Source organism: Dromiciops gliroides, chromosome 1, assembly GCF_019393635.1.
Source record: "Dromiciops gliroides isolate mDroGli1 chromosome 1, mDroGli1.pri, whole genome shotgun sequence".
Lineage (NCBI taxonomy): Eukaryota > Metazoa > Chordata > Mammalia > Microbiotheria > Microbiotheriidae > Dromiciops > Dromiciops gliroides.
The window spans coordinates 71469838-71492897 of record NC_057861.1 but is presented as its reverse complement, the minus strand read 5'-3'; the positions used below and the strand labels follow the sequence as shown (position 1 = coordinate 71492897).

General features: G+C 53.4%; 2 protein-coding genes across 9 annotated transcripts; one reads left to right on the top strand and one right to left on the bottom strand.

The window, feature by feature from the left end:
- The first annotated feature begins 1139 nt into the window (after window positions 1–1139).
- Window positions 1140–12595, top strand: BEST2 (bestrophin 2). Its single transcript, XM_043977819.1, has 10 exons — window positions 1140–1179; window positions 3773–3943; window positions 4124–4218; window positions 9969–10202; window positions 10341–10495; window positions 10678–10755; window positions 10965–11117; window positions 11298–11378; window positions 11716–11870; window positions 12160–12595. Exons 2-10 carry the CDS (start codon window positions 3792–3794, stop codon window positions 12593–12595), a joined length of 1539 nt encoding a protein of 512 aa, XP_043833754.1. The 5' UTR covers window positions 1140–1179; window positions 3773–3791.
- Window positions 12596–13137: 542 nt separating this feature from the next.
- On the bottom strand, window positions 13138–21969 carry HOOK2 (hook microtubule tethering protein 2). 8 transcript variants are annotated; one of them, XM_043979663.1, is made up of 23 exons: window positions 21808–21969; window positions 20317–20402; window positions 19997–20069; window positions 18953–19003; window positions 18698–18830; window positions 18491–18558; window positions 18302–18364; window positions 18126–18206; window positions 17674–17834; window positions 17178–17318; window positions 16803–17004; window positions 16586–16696; window positions 16281–16368; window positions 16129–16198; window positions 15730–15867; window positions 15557–15644; window positions 15397–15402; window positions 15265–15299; window positions 14558–14664; window positions 14375–14478; window positions 13974–14084; window positions 13768–13839; window positions 13138–13644 (listed from the first exon to the last, which is right to left on the bottom strand). In XM_043979663.1, the coding sequence occupies exons 1-23, from the start codon at window positions 21850–21852 to the stop codon at window positions 13486–13488; spliced, it is 2193 nt and encodes a 730-aa protein (XP_043835598.1). In that variant the 5' UTR covers window positions 21853–21969; the 3' UTR covers window positions 13138–13485. The 8 variants fall into 8 exon arrangements, with proteins under 8 accessions (XP_043835598.1, XP_043835599.1, XP_043835601.1 ...); XM_043979664.1 differs by having other exon boundaries at window positions 14375–14475; XM_043979666.1 differs by having other exon boundaries at window positions 14558–14640.
- Between the last annotated feature and the right edge of the window lie 1091 nt (window positions 21970–23060).

Here is a 23060-nt window from a genome sequence, read left to right as displayed (position 1 = left end):
AGCCCCCAGAAGACTCAACCCTAGGCAGTCCAGAAATAAGGCAAGACAGAGGAATCAATGGGAGGAGGACCCCAAACTGGCTGGGCTTGTCCCCTCAGCTTCTGCCTGCTTCCCAAGTGAGGGGTGGGGGACAGCAAAGGTAAGACACCCAGAACCCCTGGTGGAAGAAACTTTCAGCTGGGGCACCTTTACTGTGGCTAACAATTGTTTTCTTTAGCCTACTGGGCCCCTGTTAAGAGTGATGGGGGCGGGGCAGCTAGGTGGCACATTGGATTAAGCACTGGCCTTGGATTCAGGAGTACCTGAGTTCAAATCCAGCCTCAGACACTTGACACTTACTAGCTGTGTGCCCCAAAAAACAACAAAAAGAGTGATGGGGGGCAGAGGATGTAGAGGGGTCTAACCAGGCTATAATATCCCATAAAGTTGTGTGCATCGAGCAAGATTCTTCTGCAAGCCTTTTCATTTAACAGGATGAGGAAACAGACCAAGAGGTTATTGACTTTTGGACACAAGGTTAAAGCCTTGCAATAGACCTCAGACTAGAACCTAGCAGTTTTGACTTCGGAGTGGGGGGTGGCAAGGGGAAAGAAGGGGTCTATGCTATTGTCTGGAACACTCTGTCTGCCCCAGCAGGGGTGACCAATGTTTGGCCAGTTGGTCAGCCTAGGTTGGGGGAAGGGAGAACAGCCTTTCTTAAAGGGCTCCTCCCTCCTTTATGCCCCGAAGTGCAGCTGGCAAGCATCTAACCCGCACACCCCAACCCAACAGCGCTCCACCCCGAGAACTCAGCAGCAGCTGGACAGTGGGAGGCAGGAGCGTTTATGGACCAGCCTGCTCTTTGCGGATGCTCAGCCACTTTACAAGGAGCCGTAGCTGGCTCTTTCTGGCTCTTCAATTGCCCCCCCCCCCACGTCGTGGGCGGTACCTTCCCCTCACACGCACACCCTAGTGATTCCAGGATAGGATAGCACACCCTGATACCAGAACGGGACGTCTTGTCCATCCTGGCCCCAAGCTGAGCCCGGGCTCACCTGAGGGAGGAGATGCTGTGCATGATGCCATCTTCACTCCCTGGCCTAGGGTCAAAGCTAAGTTGTCCTTCTGTAGATATCACTAATAGTTACGATAAGGACTGGAACAGGTCTGGACATTTCAATGGTACAAGGAGCTTCCCAGGTGAGAAAACGCGCCTAATGCAGGTCATCCCCTTCTTTGTAATTTAAAGTCTGCTTTGCCTAGAGCTATAAGGTTGTGTGACCTGCCCATGGTCCTGCAGCTGAGATAGCTCAGGTATCTGAACCTGCAGCATCTGCAAGGCTTCGAAGCCAGCCATTCAGTACACTTTATTGACTGTGTGCCTTATTTAGTACACGGGATATCCTGAAATCCCTGCCACGTCTTGCCCAGTGAACCGGGAAACAATTCTGTTTCCCACCCACCCATGTTTATTGATGGAAAAACCGAGGGGTCGTGGGAGAAGCTGATTAAGGACTTGATCAGGGGAGAAGAGAAGAGACCAATGGAAGAGCATAGCTCCGTTTCACCTGGGACGGGAGCAGACCACCTCGGCTCTACGCCATGTCTGTGTGTGTGGGGTGTGTGTGTGTGTGTGTGTGTGTGTGTGTGTGTGTGTGTGAGAGAGAGAGAGAGAGAGAGAGAGAGAGAGAGAGAGAGAGAGTGCACGCGAGCGCTGTTACCTACGGCATTGTGTGATTTTCTGTGTCTGCGTATGGAACGTAGCGATAATTGCGAGCCCAGCGTCAGCCCCTTCCTCTCCTTGGGTGACCAGATCGAAAAAGGAAGGAGGGAAGCAAGAGGAGGCGGGGCTCATTGCTCCCTGGGGTCCCGTAGCAGCTGGGACACGAGGCGGGATCTGTACAGGGATTGCCTCCCGCACCACCCCTTAGAATTTAATTGCAAACGAGACGCCAAGGATGCACTGGGGTGAGGGCTGAGGGGTGGGAGGGTTGGGGGGGGCCACACTAGGAAGCGTCTCCAAAGGAATGCCGAAAGTAGAGAGTCTACCAGCACAACGAGAGGGACGGATGGGAGGGTCCGAGTCCTGGGACGACTGGGCTGGGGGGGAGGTGGAGTGAGGGAGGGGGAAGGGAAGGAAGGTAATGTCCTTGGTGGGTGGATGAGCGTGTGTGTGTGTGTTTGTGTGCCCTTCCCCACCCCCAGTAGCCAAGGGGCGGGGCAAGGCGGGGCCGGTGGTACAGGGAGGAGCCCCCCTCACACTCCCCAGGCCTTAGCCTGGGGCACAACCCCTGTCCTTTCTGTGCTCCTGTCTCCTAGCTCAGTTCTCCGCTGCTCTTGTTCCTACCACTGGTGAGCTGGGGTGCAGATTCGGGGGCTTCCGAACAGGGAACTGGGGATCCCGGGACGCCTCATTTGAGGCTGGTATCTTTTAGGTTAGGCTTAGTCAGTTACGAACTGGAGTCTTGGATAGCTATCTACTAACTAGCTAGTTCTTCTATCGCCCAGTGAGACCGGGAAACAGGCTTCAATGAGGGTCAGAGCGATTGAGGACATGAAGAGAGGACATGAAGTCCTCTAGACCAATCTGCTTGCTATAAAGAAGAGTAAACTGAGTCACAGAGACGATAAATGACTTGCTCAATGTCACGCAGGTCAAGTAAGTTACAGGACTGGGATTAGAACTCAGATCCGCTAACGCCAAATTCCGGACTCCGCTGCATCGCGCTCACTCCATAGGCGAGTTTAGGGCAGGTCGGTTCCGAAACCCAGCTCTCTTGCCCTGGACTTTCTTCTGACTGCGCTGCCTTTCAGCGACTCCTGACAATCGGTGAATGACTGAGAAGGTGGGGTCGCCGAACAGGGACCTAGATTTCCTGAGAACAGGAACCCACGAGGAGAGATGGGGCTCGGGAACCGAAGGGGCGGGACACCTGGAAGTGAAGAACTAGAACAAGGCAGGAAAACCTGGACGGCGGGAAGAGTGGGGGTGGGGGGTGGGGTCTGGGAATAGGTCCCGGGGACCTGGGAGGTTTTTGCCAGCGGCTGCACATTAGAAAGTCCAAGTTCTGCGGACGGCACTTGTCAGGTATAGGGTTAAGCGCTGGGACACAAAGAACAGTAAAAACTCCGGTTCTCGAATAGCTTACAGTAAATTGGAGGGGGACAACATGTAAACAGCTATGGACGGACAATATATTTAAAAGATAAACTGAAGAAAATCAACTGAAGGAAGGCGGGGGCGGGGGCGGGAAAGGCTTCCAGAAGGCAGGCAGGATTTTAGCTGAGACCTGAAGGAAAGCAGGGAAATTAGGAGGAAGAGGAGGTAAGGAGGGAGAGAGTCCCCCAGGCATGGGGGATAGCAGAAAATGCCCCGAATCGAGAAATGGCATGTTTAATTTGAGGAACACCAAAGAGGTTAGTGTCACTGTGGGTTGGAAGGCCGGGAACAGGGAACGAGGACGAGATACGGAGACCTTGGCCCCGAGGACCAGCCCTGGGGACAAAGAAAAGGTCGGAGTCCGAAGGATGGGCATCCAAGGGACGGGATCGGACGGTCCTGGCCAGGGCGGGGTGGGGTGGGGGCACTATCTGTCTTCCTCCTTCTTGGCTCAGGTGGGATTCAGGAAATTCACTTCTGCGAAGCGACCCGTGGGACGCTGGAAGAGCAAGGAAGGCAATCCTGACTGTGGGTGGGATCACTGGGGAGGAGGAACTCAAGGCAGGGAGTCTAGGGATCTGAATGACCTATTCAGCTGAGTGGCCCTCACGCGTCCCCTTTCTCGATCTTCAGCCCCAACCCGACTCCCGGCATGACAGTCACATACACAGCCCGCGTAGCAAATGCTCGCTTCGGGGGGTTCTCCAAGCTGCTGCTGCTTTGGCGAGGAAGCATTTACAAACTGCTTTATCGAGAGGTGCTGGTTTTCCTCGGGGGGTACCTGGCACTGAGCGCCATCTACCGGTGAGGTCCGGTCTTGGGTCAAGGGGGTGGGATGGGGTAGCGGTAGGGTGGGGGAGTGGAGTGGAGGTGGAAACTCTCCGAGAGATGAGGGCCTCAGGTGAGAAGAAAGGGTCACTTGGGAGGGAAAGTGGTCGTCAGGGATCGATTCGTCTCTAACTTTCCATGCTTCACCCCACCCAGCTTTATCCTGACTGAAAATCAGAGGCCGTACTTCGAGAGACTGGTCATATACTGCGACCAGTATGCCAACCTCATCCCTGTCTCTTTTGTGCTAGGTATGAATTCCCTACCTCTAATTTCAACCCCAACCTCAGGGCCAATCAAAAGCTTTCTTTACACCTCAGCCCAACCACCCTCTAATACCTGGAACTCAAAAATTCCCTATTCCTAGGCAATCCCTAGACCTCCCCCAAGCCCCCCAACTTGTCCCATCCAGGACATGGCTCCTCTTGGAATCTTCACATTCTATAGTCTGGAGCCCTTAACTTCAGCCCCTCAACCTCATCCTAATCATTTATGCTGAACCCCGTCCTAGCCTAGACCTTTCACAACCCTCAGCCAGTGCTAGAGACACCTCTAACCCCCAAACCAACCCTTTTTCACAATTCAGACTCAAGATTCATTCAGTCAACAAGAATTTATCAAGTGCATGGATACTCTGCCAGGCAAAAATACCAAAATGAAACAACCCCTGCCTTGACGGGGCTCACATTCTATTGGAGGAAGGGATGAACATGTACACACCAAAATAAATAGGAAAAAACCCACCTTTATAAAGTAGATACAAAAATAATAGGGAGGAGAACCCTAGCATCCGGATGGATCAATAATGCACTTGGGCTGAGCTTTGAAGAGGGCCAGAGAGTCTGAAAGGCTGAAGGTGAGAAAGGAGGACATTCTAGGCAAGGCAGATAATCAGCACAAGGGAACTAGTCAGCGTAAGCTCCAGAAATGGGAAATGGAGTATCTTGCTCAAAAGAACAACAAATAGGTCAGTTTTCATGGACTGCAAAGTGCTTGAAAGACAGCAAGGTGAAACATCCCTGGAAAAGTAGTCTGGAACCCAGACAGTGAAGGGTTTGTTTTGTTTTTGTGAGGCAATTGGGGTTAAGTGACTTGCCCAGGGTCACACAGCTAGTAAGTGTTAAGTGTCTGAGGCCGGATTTGAACACAGGTCCTCCTGACTCCAGGGCTGGTGCTCTACCCACTGCACCACCTAGCTGTCCCTGGTGAAGGATTTTAAATGCCAAACAGAGGAATTTATATTCTATTCCAGAGGCAAGAAAGAACCCGTGTGTGTGTGTGTGTGTGTGTGTGTGTGTGTGGTGGGGAACCTGTGCATTAGGAATGACCATTTGGCAAGAGGATAGACTGGAGAGGAGGGGAGGCATGATATAATTGGTAATTGAGAAGCTATTGCAGTCAGGCAAGGAATGATGAGGTCTTCAATTATGACAATGGCTTTCTAGATAAGTAGAGCTGGGAATGAATGTGAAATATATCATGGAGGGGGGCAGCTAGGTGGCATAGTGGATAAAACACCAGTCCTGGATTCAGGAGGATCTGAGTTCAAATCTAGCCTCAGACACTTGACACTTACTAGCTGTGTGACCCTGGGCAAGTCACTTAAACCTCATTGCCTTGCAAAAAAACCCAAAACCCCCCCAAAAAAACAAAACAACAAAAAAGAAATATAGCATGGAGGCAGAAGCAATAAGATTTGCTAACTTGGGGGCAGCTAGGTGGCATAGTAGATAAAGCCCAGGCCCTGGATTCAGGAGGACCTGAGTTCAAATCCAGCCTCAGACACTTGATACTTACTAGCTGTGTGACCCTGGGCAAGTCAGTTAACCCTCATTGCCCTGCAAAAAAAGAAAAAAAAGATTTGGCAACTGGTTGAATATAAGAGATGAGGAATAGCGAAGACTCTAGGATGACTCTAAATTTGGGAACCTGGGTGCCCGGAAAGATGGTGGTGTCACCAACAAATAGAAGGAGGGGTTTGGGGGCTTGAAAATTTGTTTTCTTTTGCAATTGTTAAGCTTGAGATGCCTATGGAAAACATAGAATTAGGCTTTTTTTTTTTTTAGTGAGGCAATTGGGGTTAAGTGACTTGCCCAGGGTCACACAGCTAGTAAGTGTTAAGTGTCTGAGGCTGGATTTGAACTCAGGTACTCCTGATTCCAGGACTGGTGTTTTATCCACTATGACACCTAGCTGCCCCATGAAATTGGGCTTTTAATAGACAGGTAGATGGAGGAGACATTTACATAGAGATGGTGGTTGAACCTCAAGACAGTGTAGAGAAAGCAGAGTCTAGCACAGAGCTCTGGGGCAGTGTACACCCAGGTATAAGGGACCATGAATGTGAAATAGCAAAGGAGACTCTGAAGTGGCCAGGAAGGTAGGAAAAGAACTAGGAGAGGGCACTGTCATGAAAACTCAAGGTGCAAACTTTTTTTGGGGGGGGCGCTAATGAGGGTTAAGTGGTCACACAGCTAGTAAGTGTCAAATGAGTATCTGAGACCGGATTTGAACTCAGGTCCTCCTGAATCCAGGGTCGGTGCTTTATCCACTATGCCACCTAGCAGCTCCCCAAACATTAATTTGAGAAGGGGACCATAGGTTTCACTAAACTACAAAAGGGGTATAGAAGATCAAAAAGATCTCTGGCCTGGAAAGGGTGGTTCATATTTTCAAATTGTAGAGAGATGTCAAGAAAGATAAGGACTAAGAGGGGCAGCTAAGTGGCTCAGTAGATAAAGCACCGGCCCTGGATTCAGGAGGACCTGAGTTCAAATCCAGCCTCAAACACTTGACACTTGCTAGCTGTGTGACCCTGGGCTAGTCACTTAACCCTCATTACTCTGCAAAAAAAAATCAACCAAAATAACAAGATAAGGACTAAGAAAAGGTCATTGTATGTGGCAATTAAAAGGGTTTATAATCTTGAGAAGTGGGAACAGAGCAGATATCATTTTTTTCCCCTAGGAGATTGACTGTCAGTCAATAAACATTAATTAAGAGCCTACAGTGTGCCAGGCACTATGCTAAGAGTTAGGGATACCAAAAGAAGCAAAAGACAGCCCTTGCCCTCAAGGAGTTTACAATCTAATGGGGGAGACAACAAGCAAACAAATATGTACAAAGAAGACATATACAGGATAGATAAAGAATTGAGAGGGAAGGGTCTAGCTAGAATTGGGAGGTTAGGGAAGGCTTCCTGCAAAAGGTGAGATTTCAGTTGGAATCTAAAGAAAGCCTGGAGACAAGAGATTAGGGAGAGCATTTCAGGCATGGGGGGTGGTAAGAGAAAATGCTTGGAGTCTTGTTCATTTAACTACAGGAGGCCATTGTCCCTCAATACAAGAATACATGTTGGAGAAAGTGTAAGAAGACTGGAAAGATAAGAAGAGAATAGCTTATGAGAGGCTTTGAATGCTAAACCAAGCATTTTGTATTTGATCCTTGATGTGTTAGGGAGCCACTGGAGTTTATTGAATAGAAGGGTGACAAGGTCAGACTTGAGATTTGGGAAGGTCAGTTTGATAGCTGATTGGAGGATGGACTGAAGGGAGAAGAAACTTGAGGCAGGAAGACCCAACAAGCTATTGCAATAGTTCACGTGTGAAGGAATGAGGGCTTGCACCAGAATGGTGTCAGTGTCAGAGGAGAGGAGAGGAATCAAGGATGACACCTAGCCTTCATGCCTGGAGCACTGGGAAGTTGGTGTCACTCTCAACAGTAATAGGGAAGGGCAGCTAGGTGGTGCAGTGGATAGAGCACCTGCCCTGGATTCAGAAGGACCTGAGTTCAAATCCAGTTTCAGACACTTGACACTTGCTAGCTGTGTGACCCTGGGCAAGTCACTTAACCCCAATTGCCTCACCAAAAACAAAAAACAGTAATAGGAAAGGTGGTGGAGTGGGAGATTAGGGGGAAAGATAAGGAGTTCTATTTTGGACATATTGAGTTGAAGATGTTTATAGGAGGTCTGGTTCAAAATGTCTGAAGGACAGTTAGAGATGGGGAATTGGAGGTCAGCAGGGAGATTGGGACAGGAAAGGTAGATTTGAGAATCGTCAGCACAAAGATGATAATTAAATTCATGGGAGTTGATAAGATGACCGGGGAGCAAGAGGATCCAGGCAGAACCCTGGTGGACAATTATGGTTAGAAGACACGATCTGGCTGAGGATCCAGCAAAGGAGACTGAGAAAGATTGGTCACAGATAGGTAGGAGGAGAATCAGGAGAGAGGGGGTGTCCCGAAAACCTGGAGAGAAGAGTGTCAAAAAAGAGGGAGTAATCATCAATTGGCAACAGCTGAAGGAAAATGGGGATTGAAAAAAGGCCACTGGATTTGGCAATTAACAAGACCCATTGATGGGGACGGCTAGGTGGCACAGTGGATAAAGCACCAGCCCTGGGTTCAGGAGTTCCTGAGTTCAAATCTGGCCTCAGACACTTGACACTTACTAGCTGTTGTGACCTTGGGCAAGTCACTTAACCCCCACTGCCCCACCAAAAAAAAAAAAAAAAGAACAAGACCCATTGGTGACTTTGAAGGGAAGGGAGCAGGAAGGTAGATTGTAAAGGGTTAATGGAGCCAGAGAAGAGAGAAAGTAGAGGTTGTGAAAGGGAGGCGAGAGACAGGGCTTTAGCCTGAAAGAATGGTAGGATCAGGTGAAGGTTTGGGGGTTTTGTTTTGTTTTGTTTTTTTAAGATAGGAAAGAGCCAGGCATGTTTGTAGGCAACAAAGCAATCAGTGGATGAAGTGACTGAAAATTAGGGAGAGGAGTTAGCTGATTGAAGAGACAAACTCCCTGCAATAGATGGGAGTGGATAGGATTAAAGACACAAGGAGAGGCTTTGTCCTTTGTAAGGAAAAGGTCCACCTCCTCCTTTGAGAATGGAACGAAGGAGGAGAGAATGGTAAGCCTTTCTGGTGATTTGAAGTGTAGAGGTGGGGAGAAGAGAGCTCTGGATGGATAACCAAGTCTATTCTGGGAAGTATGAGTTGAGGAGAGGCAGCTAAGGGGAGTGGTGGTAGGGTAGGTGCCAGGGAGAAATTTGTTTTTTTTTTTTTTTTAGTGAGGCAATTGGGGTTAAGTGACTTGCCCAGGGTCACACAGCTAGTAACTGTTAAGTGTCTGAGGCCAGATTTGAACTCAGGTACTCCTGACTCCAGGGCCAGTGCTCTATCCACTGCAACACCTAGCTGCCCCCCAGGGAGAGATTTGTAAGGGAAGAATAGAGTACATCAGGGAAAGGTGAAAGGCCCAGTTGAGATTACAGAGCATCCTCTAGGAGTGGCTCTATCAGATGGTGGGAGTAATCTAGGGTGGGGGTTTGGAAAGAAACAAAGGACCACAGAACAAGGGGCAAAGGACTTGAGTAGAGGGTCACAAATTTTTTTTCTTTTTTGGGGGGCAATGAGGGTTAAATGACTTGGCCAAGGTCACACAGCTAGTAAGTCTCAAGTGTCTGAGGCCGGATTTGAACTCAGGTCCTCCTGAATCCAGGGCCAGTGCTTTATCCACTGTGCCATCTAGCTGCCCCCAGGGTCACAGTTTTAAAGTGAGGCCAGGGGGGCAGCTAGGTGGTGCAGTGGATAAAGTGAGGGCCCTTGGATTCAGGAAGACCTGAATTCAAATTCGGCCTAGGACACTTGACACTTACTAGCCGTGTGACCCTGGGCAAGTCACTTGACCCTCATTTCCCTACCAAATCAATAAACAAACAAATAAATAAAGTGAGGCCAGAGCAAGGAGATGGTCTTGGAAAGCAGGGTGGGATGGCATGAGTTACTGGAGCTTCTTTTATGAATGTCTCTGGATGTCTTAAGAGTTCAACCTCAGCTCTGTATAAACCTGGAATCCTTGATATACCTGCCTTCTTCCCCGACACTCGCCCTCCACATCATATTTATCTCCTGTCCCTGGTAGCCTTGATTTCATAACCTTATAACCTACTGCCAACCATGACCCAGTCAACCATTAACCTTATTCTTCCCACCCACACAGGGTTTTATGTGACACTGGTAGTGAATCGGTGGTGGAGCCAATATACATGTATGCCTCTACCAGATGCCCTCATGTGTACCATATCTGGCTCTGTGCATGGACGGGATGAGCGGGGTCGACTGTACCGGCGCACACTAATGCGGTATGCAAGCCTGTCTGCTGTACTCATCCTCCGATCTGTCAGCACTGCCGTCTTCAAACGCTTCCCCACCATGGACCACGTGGTCGAGGCTGGTGAGCTTTTTCCTAGGAACACTGGGGTCTCTAGGGGAGGGCATTGGCCCTGGGTGGTCGAGCCTTTGCCTCATTTTGCAAAAGAGGGGGATGGGGAACCTAGCAGCCTGGCTCAGAGGTGATCTTCTGGTCTTCCAGGGTTTATGACCCGTGAGGAACGGAAAAAATTTGAGAGCCTGAATTCATCCTACAATAAATATTGGATACCGTTTATCTGGTTTGCCAACCTTGCTGCCCAAGCCCGCAAAGAGGGTCGGATCCGAGACAGCAGCACTTTCAAGCTTCTTATGGAGGTAGGGGGCAACAGGGACTGAGTTGGGCCACATGTCCCTCCACCCCAGACTGGGAGAGAGGCGTTGTCGATCACCCAAGGGACTGTTCCCCCATCCCACCATCATAAAGTCTAGGTTTTTCTCAGCATGGCTCCTTAGGGGATCCCCCTGGCTGCTCCCTGACTCTATACCCTCTATCACAGAAACTGGAACAGTTCCGGGCCAAGTGTGGAATGCTGTTTCACTATGACTGGATCAGCGTGCCCCTTGTCTACACTCAGGTATCCCCTGTGATCCAGTTTTTCCTCTCACTCATTGAGATGTTGAGCAGCCTCTTAGGCACTGGGAATGTGAGAAAGAGTTGGAGGGAAGGAGTAAGGGCTGTGGGAAGGCTCTTCCAAGGCTCAGTCGTGCTCAGTTGATGGCCCCTTGATGATGTGCCTCCCCTCCACCCCCCACCCCCTGTCAACCTGAGCTCCCCTGCCTCTAGGTGGTGACAATTGCAGTATACAGCTTCTTTCTGGCTTGTCTTATTGGACGCCAGTTCCTGGACCCAACCAAGGGATACAAGAATCATGACATGGACCTGTGCATTCCCGTCTTCACCCTGCTCCAATTCTTTTTCTATGTTGGCTGGCTCAAGGTAAAACCTACAAGACAGAGGAAACAGGGAAAGGCTTGGGAAGAACCAAGGTCTCGGGGAATTGGCTGGGGGTGGGAGCCGGAAGGAAGGCACCCACTCAAAGCACAGGAATCCAGGGGCCTTGGACAGACCCTTCTGCAGAAGAGTCCTCACTTCCAGTGCCCACCCTCCATTCCACAGGTGGCTGAGCAGCTCATAAACCCCTTTGGGGAGGACGATGACGACTTTGAGACCAACTTTTTAATCGACAGGAATTTCCAGGTGGGGCCCCATTCTCTCTCCAAAATTAATTCCCTGGGATCACCCATCCATTTTATCCAAAAGCCTCTTCATCATTCTTTTTTTTTTTTTTGGTGAGGCAATTGGGGTTAAGTGACTTGCCCAGGGTCACACAGCTGGTAAGTGTCAAGGGTCTGAATCCGGATTTGAACTCAGGTCCTCCTGAATCCACCTAGCTGCCCCTCTCTTCATCATTCTTGACTCCCCCCTTGTCCCAGGCCAGCTTTGACCATCCCTCCTGGAAGATCCTCTTCCTCTGCAGAATGGACAGCGGCCCCTGCCCTGATCCCACAGATGTATCCCATCCTCCCCACTCCAGGTTTCAATGCTGGCAGTGGATGACATGTATGATGACCTGCCACTGTTAGAGAAGGACCTGTACTGGGATGCAGCTGATGCCCGGGCGCCCTACACAGCAGCCACTGCATTTATGATGCACCAGCCCTCCTTCCAAGGCTCCACCTTTGACATCACGTGAGCTGGGGGGGATGGTAGGGAGGAAAGAGGGGTATATAATGGGCATCAGGACACCCCAATTCTAGTCCTGTCTGTTCCTACTGCTTGTGGGATGGACCTCATGGCTCTCTAGGGCTCAGTTCCTCCCCCGCCCCCCAATGGGAAATGGGCAGGGGAGTATGCTTGAGTAAGAGATTGAAGGGTTGGGCTGGGGGAAGATCTGGATGGGGAGAAGCAGCTAGAGAGGGCATTTGCTATTCGGAGCCATCTGCTGGCCACCATTTACCCCACACCCTGGTCCTCGCAGGCTGGCTAAAGAGGACATGCAATTCCAGCGAGATGGCTTGGAGGGACAACTGGGGGAAGTCCCATCGGTACCAGCGGACTTCTTGCACCGACTGCTGGCAGGCGGCTCTGGCCCGGGCCTTGGTCCTGGCCCTTCCACGATCTTGGGCAGACGACTCTCCTTACTTCGGAGGAAGAACAGTGTTGTGTCTGAGGCTTCAGCCTCAGCTGGCTGTCCTTGCCCAGACTGTGGCCATGATGACTTGGTCACCGGTCCCCTCCTGGACCCACCCTCGGACACAGAGCTTGCCATACCTGCTGCTCCTGCCTCTTCCTCGCTGGAGCCCCCTCCCTCTGCGGTGGTGGTCCCCACAGCCCGAGGCCCAACCCCAAATCCTGCGCCATTGCCTCCCTGGCTGCCTAGCCCAATTGGAGAAGAGGAGGAGAGCTTGGCCTGAGCCTTGTTGCTCACTGACTGACCAGCATGCTAAGCATTGGCGAATGGATGGCCGGCCACAGAGAGATGGGACTATTGGCCCAAGACACCAGTCACCCCGCCCCTTCCCCAATACAATAGCCCAGGAGATGTTATCCTGCATTCTGGAGCAGGATTAAAAAAAAATGCCACTAATGGCCACACCTCTAAGAACCATCCTTCACACCCCATGCTCCATGCCCCAGGGCAACACCTAAAAACTCTCCCTCTCAGCACCCAGAAGCACCTGGGCCCAGAATGCTAGCTATGCTACTGAATACCTCTGCTACCTATGGCAATCACTTAGGCCTCTGAGTGTTTCTTTATCTGTTAAGTTCTAGACCCAGCCAAGTCCTGGGATCCTAAAAGCAGAGGACTCTAATCTATCCCCTAACTCCAATCCCACCCCACCCCTTCCACCTAAGGGGGAATGAGCTCATGGGAACCAGCCCTGGGGACCTTCCCTTCGATGCAAGTTGACTGACACAGGGAAGTAGCCAGTCTGGTGGATTTAGGATTGAATGCTTTAATTCCTCATCTCAGACTGAGAAGATTTATCCCCCTCCCAAATCACATTTTTAAAAAGAGAAGGTGGGGCCCAGCTTGGCAGTACTGGGAACACAGAAGTCCAACTCCTCTCTGCCCTGAGAACCAGACATTAAAAATGGGGAGGGATCCTTAGGAAAACATCTTAAAAACTAAAACCTGGGTTAAGGAAAAGGGCCGAGGTCACAGGTCAGGGCTAGAGTTCCCTTGCCCTAGAGATGGGTATGTGCAATAAGGGCAACCCCTTGTAGTGTGTGCATGGAGAAGGGAACAGCACAGGTTTAAACCTCTGCTGCCCAGAAGAATGGAGGAGTGTCGACGCAAAGGTCAGTGCTTGTCTCCAGATCGGGCAGGGCCAGCCTGGGCACGAGCCAAGGGTCCCCGGCGTGTGTTGGTGGCCAGTCGCTGCTGGGCCAGGAAGGATTGGGCATAGGCTGGGCCTGGCTGTCGATCCTCCCCTACAGCCCGTTGCTGCAGGGCCATGCCCTGGAAGAAAGGGGAATGCAGAAAGAAGAGATCAGGGGTCATTTGAGGAAGGAGAAGCAGAGATGGGAGCTCTGGGGAGAGGACAGGAAGCAGCAGGGCATGGACGGATGGGCGTCCACTCACCATATTGTACCAGGCGCTGATGATCAGCTTTTCCTCCTGTTCCCGCTGACTCCGGCTCTTCTCAAAGTCGGTCTGAGGGAGAGGTTTGGTTGGGAAATGATAGGGCCCAGTCTCCTGCTCATTCCCAGTCATGGTAACCAGGTGCCCCCACCCACACCCCAGGAGAGGAGGAGGAGGATGTCAGGAGGCTCCAGGAAGGTAACCACCTCAAGGTGTCGGATCCTTAGGTCTTTCTCCTGGAGCTGGGTCCTCAGGGCTTGAATCTCCAGAGGAGGAGGCCCTGGGGGCCGCTGCTTAGGCTCCAGTGTCTGAATGACCTTGGGAGGGGGGATGAGAAAAGACACTGTGGACTGTCCCAGGGAGCCCAGCCTAGGTGGGAGGGACTTGGGGGAAAGGCAGGGTAGTGCCATGAGAGCTCAGATCTCCGAATTTCGTTAGGAGTCTTGGGCTTGAACTTTGGCTCTGCCAGGGCATAGGACTTCCCCCACTCTGGCCCTTGGTTTCTTCCTTTATAAGAGAAGGGTGATGGGCTAAGGGCCCTGTCAGCTTTGGGCCTGTGATTCTAAATGGGGTTGGGGTGAGGCCTCGCCAGGCTCCGGGTCCTCACTGTCCGAGCCTTTTCCATGTACCGCCGGTAGCGCTCCTCCATGGCTCGCATGTCGGCCTCCTTCTTCTGCAGGCTCCTCTGTAGCTCCTCGATGCGCCTCGCTGCTGCAGAAATACAGGAGCTCAGGGATCCGCCGGGCCCCCTCCTGGGCCCCTCCCTCAGCCCCCTCTCAGGCCTTCTTACTGCTGCTGTCTGCTGGCGGCTGCAATTCATCGATGTATTCCCGCTTTCTCTGCAGCTCCGAGTGTGCCTCGTGCAGCTTCTCCCTAGCCACAGGCCCAGGAATCATGCTGGGCCCCAGCAAGATGCTCGTCCTTGCCTTGGCACTGGCCTTTCTGGTCTCCCCCTCCCTCCGGCCTGGCCCATCTAGCCTGCCATGCTTCTCCCTCTGATCATCATCAACAGTATTTATCTAGGGCTGCCCATGTGCCAGGCATCATGTTAAGAACGTTACAAACATGATCTCCTTTGAGCCTCACAATAACCCTTCAAGGGAGACAGCTATTATGGTCCCCATTTTACAATTGAGGAAACTGAGGCAAATAGATGCTAAATGACTTGCCCAAGGTCACACGACTACTACGTGTCTGAAACCAGATCTGAATTCAGATCTTCCTGACTCCAGGTCCAACGCTCTATCCACTATACCACCTAGCCGCCTACCTACACCCATCAGACCCAGCTCTTCAATCGTAACCTGTCTCCTGAGCTCCAGACCTAGATTTCTTGCTTGGCATACAGTCTCTTGGCCTGGAATTTAAGGCCCCTCCAACCTTCTCCCCAGCATCCCAACATTCCTGTTCTACCTGCACCCCAGCCTGACTGCCACCTTTGGCCTCCACCCTTGGCTTGTCCCTCCAAGCCCACCCAACCCTGGTCCTGGGACTTACAGGTGCTCCTCCAACTTCCTCTTCAGCAGGGAGGACTGAGGACAGAGACAAGAGGAGGGGTGAGGCTGGGCTATGTGCTTTGTCTCCTGCACCCAGTCCCACAACCCTCTCTGTCCCCTACCCCCTACTTACAATAGCCTAGAGAGCAGACAGGCAGCAGGAGGAGAGAAAGGAAGATTAGAAGAGGGGTAAAGGCCTGGCAGGCTGGGCTGTGCATGCTGCCAGCCTGCAGATGCTCCCTCCCCTCCCCTGCCTCAAGGCAGAGCTCCTGTGGTGGGGGCAGACTACTCACATCCTCAGCTTTGCCCCCCTGTTCCTGTAACGCCTTCTGTAATTCTTCTACTTGTGCCCGAAGCTCTGCCAACTGTTGCTGATTCAGCCTGGGGGTGAGGAGACACAGGACTCAGGGCGTCCCGGCCCTGGCTAGGCCTCACCTCTCTCGGTCTTCAGTCTCGGCGCCCCCACCTGTGCTGGGTCTCGAGCCTGTGCCGGGCCCGGTTGGCCTCCTCCAGCTGCCCCTGCAGCTCCTCGGTGCGGCCACGGTCAGCGGCCTCCTGCTGGCATAGTCGCCTGTTTTCCCGCTGCAAGCGAAGGACGGTCTCCCTGCAGGGCCAGGCCCCAAAGGTCGGTCAGATGGGGTCCTGTCTTTTGGCTCAGCCCCATCAAGGGAGGCAGAGATCCCTAGGGTTTAGGACAGTGAGAGAAGGCCGGGAGCTTGAGAGAGGGGGCAGATGTGGATGGCTGGGAAGGAGTCTGGGGGTGCAGGGCTGGAACAGAAAGGAAGATAGAAGAGACACGAGGCTGTGACCGGCCCAAGGATTGTGGGCCCAGTTGGCCAGAGGCCAAAGGAGGAGCTATCAGCACCTGAGCTCAGCTGGAAGGATTTCTGCTGCCAGATTCTCCACAGGCGACGACATCTGCTGCAGCTGGACATCTGAGGGGAAAGATACAAAGTCGAGTTGGCATTTCAATGGCCCCAAGCCCCCTGGTCCAACGAGGCCCTGGAGATCACTTACCTGCCTGGCTGAGGCCCCGCTGCTGCACCTGGACACAGCACAGCTCCTCATGTGCCTCCCGCAGGGAGTCCCGCTCCTCAATCAGCCGCTGGAAGTGGGGGGGGTGGTGTCAGGGAACAAAGAGCCAGGGTCAGCTCTACTGCAAAGACTGAAGAGGCTGACAAAGTTGGAAGAGATCTCGGAAGGCCAAATTGAGGCTCAGAAGAGGGACAGGGAGGCAGTGAGGGGAAGGTTTCCTGACTCCATCCTTTGCATCCCAACCTGGGAAGGGGCCCTGGGCTCAGGCCCACTGGAGAGTCACCCACCTCTTTCTCTTTGACCACAGCCTCGTATTTCTCTTCCAGTGTCCGGCACTCAAACAGCCATTTCTCAGCCTTCAGGGCCTCCTCCTGTCGCTGACTCTGTAATTCTTGCACCTGGAGGTGGGGGCAGTGGGAGAGCAGGAACAAAACGGGTGATGAATGAGCTGGGCCTGGACCATAGCCACCACCTGCTCCCTTCAGACCCACACCCCGTCCCCACCTGTCTCCGGTGGCCCTCCAGCTGGGCTCTGAGGGTCCCTGCCCGCCGCAGCTCCTCCTCCAGCTGCCTTGTCCGATCGGCGTGGCCCGCATTGCGCTCCTCCAGTAGCCGCACCTGCCGCCGAAGCTCCCCTAGCTCCCCGAGACGACGTTGGCACCCGCTCAGTGTGGCCTCCAGCCGGCTTGCTCGTTCAGATGACTGCCTATGGGGCCACAGTTCAGCTGGGAGCACCAGATGCCAGGGGGCTCTCGAGGGCCAGGGGCAGGCCCTGATTGCCACTTTTCATGGGGCTATGCCCAGTCAGGAGAGGTCAGGTGTGTGGCAAATAGGGATCCACCTGGTTTAGGATCAACCCCCTGAGCTGGTGCTACTTACCTGAGCTCATCCATCTCATCCTTTAGGGTCTGGGCCTCCTGGGCCAGGCTGGTCAGTGCCTGGTTCCGCTGCTGGAGCTCAGCCACCTCTCTCTCCAGCTCCACACAGCGCAGACGCTCATCCTCCTTCAAGCTCTCAAGCCTGTGGGCAGAGGGGCAGACACATTAGAGCAGACCCCTTCCATGCCGATGCCTCTGCCCTGCTGATTATCTCCAACCAGTCCTGCCTGCAGCTTGTTTGGATGGGCATCCACCTGAGCTTCTCAGGGGCAGGGTCTGTCTCTGGCCTTTCTGTGAACCCACAACTCTTAATGTGGTGCCCAGCACAGCACACCGAAGACACTGATTGACATGGCCCTTTCCCAGGCTCCTTTCTATGACCTAGCCATCAATTTCCTCTGATGCCCCTCAGACCATAGGCAATCAGGTTGGTGGCTCTTCCTGCTGGTGCCCGGGGCATGGCCCATCCCTGAGGCCTGGTGCCAAGGCCTTCACACCTGAAATTTTCCTCCTGTAGTTGTTCTAGCTGTGACTGAAGCAGCAAAAGCCTCTTGGAGGTGAGCCCAGCCGCCTCTGGTCCCTCCAGCTGTGCCCCCCTGTCCCTCAGGGCTCGGTTCTCCTGTGCCAGGCTCTGCTTCTCCTCCACAAGAAGGGTCAGCTGGGATCAAAGAAAGGGAACAGCACAGACCAGAGATGCATGAGAGGCCCCAGAGGAGGAGTCTGTGGGGGGCCTGTCTGGGTTGGCCGCAGGCTTCCTGACGGCATGGCCTTTCTCCCTCCTCTCCCCACTCCCCCCCTCTCCTTGCTTCCTCCCACCCACCCTCCCTAACCCTCCCTCCCTCCCTTCCTTCTTGCTCCCTCCCCCCACTCCTCTCCCCCTCCTCCCACTGCCAGGCTGCCCAGGAGAAGGCTGATCTGGGCTGGGAGCCCAAGCGGAGCTAGCTCCCACCTGCTGTTCCAGGTCATGGCAACGCTGCCGAAGCTGCTCAGCCTCCTCTGGCTCTTCACTCAAGAAGTAGTATCTTCTGGACTGGAAGCAGTTAGGTCAGGTCAGAGCAGGAAGAGCAGGGACTTGGGCTTCTGATCTAAGGAAGGACGCAAGAGTCTCCCTCCCCTATCCCCTACCTGGCTGTCAAAATTCCCATAGGTCTCTGCCGTCATGGGGTCTGCAGGATCTTTGCTCATGAGCTGGGGTGGGGGGAACAAAAGGGAAACGGATAAGCCTAGGAAATGGTCCCTAAGACTTCTCTGGCAGCAGACTGAGGCGATGTTGGCTATATCGGGGTACTCGCCTGCCCCCCCTGGCCTCCTCACCTCCTGAATGGCTGTCATAACCACGTGCTGGACCGATTCCTCCAAGGTCATGATCCTCTGGATGTGTTCTGTGGATCAGGGGTTCGGCTGCTGAGACCATCCCTCCATTCCTGGCAGCCCCTGGGAGGGGTGATCCGAGCTCCCCCTTTTCAATCCCACCCCCAAACCCCCAAGCCCCAGGCTCCTCTTCCAAAGTCCTGGCCACACCTTGTTTCTTCTCACAGCTGATGGCACAGCTCAGCACCAACTGGAGCAGCTTCCCCAGCTCAGCGGGATCAGAGAATTCCCCGATCAGGTTCACATCTGGCAAGTGTTGGTCGGATACCTGGTGTCCAAGGATCTGGGAGGGGTAGGGTACATCAGGAATTTAGGGATTTCCACCAACACCCCTCTTCCATGGTCTGATCCCCAGACTGTGACTGCCAGGGACTCTTCCTCCCTTGCCCACTAATGCTTACTCACATCCTGAGAATACTCCACAAGGCCCTGCAACACTTTCTTCAGGTTGCTGACCTGTGGAAGGAAGTGGAATTTGAGGGCCCAGATACCCTCCTTCTGGCCTAGCCTGCCACCCTTATCCCCCCAACCTCCCCACCCCCTACTCATCAGTCTGGCCCCTACTCTCTTCACTTGTGTACCAAGTTAGCATCTACCCAGCCCCCTGGTCCTCCCCTAGACACCATCCGTCCATTCATCATTTGTCTATCTCTCTTCCCCGACATCCTTTTGACCTCTGCCATCATCTGTGTGGGCCTGGACCCACACATTCCCCAGACACATGTTACAAATCCATCCCGTCATCTGTCCACATTACACCAATCATCTGTTCATGCCTGGGACAGTGGATTATCTGTTTTGCCTCATCATTTTACTACAACGTTCCACACATTCCCCATGCCCATCCCCACCCATGGTCATCTGTCTACCCCACCACTATGTGGCTCCCTTCCTCATCCAGTCAGCTACCTACCACCATCCCCACTCCAGGACCATAACAGATCTGTCCCATCATTCCCCGATTCCTCCAGAATGGTTCTCTACATTCTAATGGCTACCACTTACATAGTGCTTTAATAAACTTAGCAAAGCCCTTCACAGATGTGGTCTCATTTGACCCTCTCAGCAACCCTGGGAGGTAAGTGCTATTATCAGCCCCCTTTTTATAGAGAAGGAAACAGAGGCCCTGACAGTTTAAGTGACTTGCCCAAGGTCACACAACTGGTAAATGTATGAGACAAGAGTGAGGTCTTGCTGACTCCAGGTCTCATGTCCTATCTAGTGCATCACCCAGCTGCCAGCCCTGTCCTCTTTGCAGGCCCCCATTTTGGGCAGGCCGATGCCTTCTGTCCAGCACACCCAGCATCCATCTGTCCTGGGAGCACCTGTACAGACATACCACCACCCTTCTATTGTGAACTGTCCAAGTTATCTTTCTTGGCATGCATCATATAGCTTTCAACTGTCAGTCCAACCCCCATGCAGCTCATGTGTCTGATGCCTAGTCACCTTCAGTCGCCAGTTGTGGTCAGAATCATCTCTGATTCGAAGAAGCCAGGTCTCATTGAACCAGGAAGGGTCTCTGGAGAGAAATTGGGGGTGACAGGCTAGAGTAGGGGAGGATGCTAGGGAAGCTGGGTCAGAAGAAATGCCAGTGGGGACAAAGGAGTGGTGTAGACTGTAAATGTTTATGCCATTTAATGAAGCTAGAAGAGCTGAGGGAGCCTCGGTGGGGCTGCTGTCTGAAGGGAAGAGGGGGCCAAGGAGGATTGGAGATGGTCTGGGTTCTCTGAGGAAGGCTGAAGAGTCCTAGGGCCCCCTCAACTTACATCTGATGTAGCACATGGGCCACTGCCAGTCCACTGCTCAGGTCCTGGGGGGAAGAACAGGGCTGGGCCACCCTGAAAGTCTGTAGCTGAAGGAGAGGGAAACAGCAGGTCAGAACTTCAAGGCCCTTTCAGCTGCAACCTGTAGGCAGCCGAGAAGGGGCCGATCCAGCTCCCAACTCCCAGGAGTGGGACCTGCTGGTTTCCTCTTTCTCTCTCTCTTCCCACTGAGAGGCGGGGCCTCTCACCTGTGGGACCAAACCTCCTAGCACACCTAGAAAGGTGGAGTCTCCCAGGTTACTCTGCTCATGTGACAGCCCTTCATCACGAGCCAGGGCCAAGCCATTTTACTATCTTGCCCTCTCTAAGCCCCTTATACCACGTGGCAGGGCAGTGCCAACCAGGCCCTTTACCTGTGTGCCACCACCCTTCCTGAAGCTCAGGTAGGGTGGAGCCTGGCCACTCCCAGGGAAAGTCCAGCAGAGCTCTCCCCTTTAGGTTGAATCTCTCCCAGTTACAACCCTCTGCCTCCTCATGAATTCATATATGTGCCATAACTTTTCTCCCGCTGTCCCCCTCCCCTCCCCAAATGTAAGAGCCCTGGGGACTTAAAACTTGATCTGCTTTCGCCATGGTATCCCCACCTAGGAGCACAGGGATCATGGGTATTCAGTTAGTGTTTGCTGAATGGGTCTTGGGACCAGAATAGGTAGGTCTCAGTCATAGGGTTGAGTCTCAGGGTTAAAAAGGGTTGGATGTGAGCGTCCTTATGAAAAGGGGCTCTGTGGCTCTAGGAGTATTCTGGGAGGGAAAGAGTGATATTCTTTGTGAGGAGCACCCAGGTGGAAAGGGAAGGTCTCCTAGAGACTAGCTCTGACGGGGGAGGGTCTTTGTGGAGGTAGGGGAGGGGGGGTCTCTGGGGGAGGATCTCTGTAGGAGATAAATGAGGGGAGGATCTTTGGAAGCATTTGTAAACCTCTGCTTTTCTGAGGGGCTGTATGGGGAAGGATTCTTGGGTGGGATATGTGGGGGAAGGACCTCTGGGAGGATATGTGGGGGAAGGATCTCTAAAAGAAGGTTCTCTGGCGGGGTATGTGAAGGGAGGATCTCTGGGGAAAGGTCTCTCTGGGAGATGTCTGGGGGTTACATGGAGGAAGATATCCCTGGGGAAGGGTCTGGGGGTATGTGGGGGAGGGTCTCTGGGGGGAGGTTGAGGACTTGTGGGGGGTCTCTGGGGGAGGGTCTCTCTGGTGGGTTACATGGGAGAGGGTTATCTCTGAAGGAAGAGTATGGGGGTAAGTGGGGGAGGGTCTCTGGGGGGGAGGTTAAGGGAATGTGGGGGTCTCTGGGGGGAAGGCGTCTCTGGGCAAAGGGTTTGGGGGTATGTGGGGGAGGGAAAGTGGGGGGCGGTAGTAGGGGATTGTTGGGGGAGGGTCTCTGGGGGGCTAGAAGGAGGAGGGTCCTACACCTGTTCCTCACCGCCCCGCCCCTTACCCAGGTGAGTAGAGACCCGCACAGCTCGGCCTTGTCCACACTCATGGTTCCGGTTCCGGCTCCGGCTCCGGCTCCGGCTCCGGCTCCGGTCAAGGAGGTCAGGCCGCCCCGGTCGCTGCCGCCACGGCCGCCGGGTCCGCCACCAGCGAGAGGCGCATTCGCTCGGCGATCCTAGAGCGCCGCTGCCCCGCCTCCCCCTCAGCGGGGCCTGGCCCCGCCCCCACGCGCTGCCGGTTGACTGACTGGAGCACGAGATTCAACTAAGCCCCACCCCTCCCTGCCTCCTGTCTCCGCCATCTTGGAGCCGGGCAGTCTGACAGCTTTAGGATGAGCCACCTGTCTTTTCTCGCCTCTCCGGAGTCATTTGAGAAAGGTCATCTTGGCTATTCTCCTGCCTCAGGACAACCACGACCTAAAAACTGAGTGTTTATGGAGATCCAAAAGAGGTGCTCACACCCAGGGACTTTTCCCACCAGACCGCAAAGGCGGCGGCCGGTGGAGCGAGAGGGAGTGTCTGCCTGGGACCCCCTGTGGGTCCAACCGGCCGCAGGGCATTTACAAAGCGGCCAGTGTGTCTACTGGGGCCCACGAGGAGGCGCTTACACCCCCTGCGGCTGCGTGTCTACAGTAGCCCACAAGGAGGCGCTTATACCCCGGGGCTGCGTGTCTACAGTGGCCCACAAGAGGGCGCTCGCACCTCAGTGACAGGATTGACTTACTCTCCATTTCCCCCCTTCCCTCCCCAAGCACTGATCCTCTCCTCCTCAGGGCTAGGCTGAATTTTGGAGCTGGGGCAGGAGGCACTTCCTGTGTTGGGCACAACCGGGGCATTGTGGAGGGGGGTGGGTGGGAGGAGAGAAGACTTCGATGCAGGGATCTAAAGGAATCCCCAACATATACCTGAATGGACTGTGGAAATTCTCTTATCAGGATCTAGGTGTGGTATCACTGACAGGCAGGTTCGAGAGAGGCTGGACAGTATGACCCCTGAGGTCCCTCCCAAGAAGAGACAGAGAAGGGAGACAGAGATAGGGCACAAAGAGACAAGAGATAAAGACAGTGGCAAAGATAAAAAGCAGAACAAAGAGATAGATGGTAGGAGTCAGACATCTCTGTGTTCTCTCTCTCTCTCTCTCTCTCTCTCTCTCTCTCTCTCTCTCTCTCTCTCTCTCTCTCTCTCTCTCTTTACCCTCTGACCTCAGAACCCTTTCCAGCCCACAGCCATGCCTTCTTCTTACACCACCAATTTATAA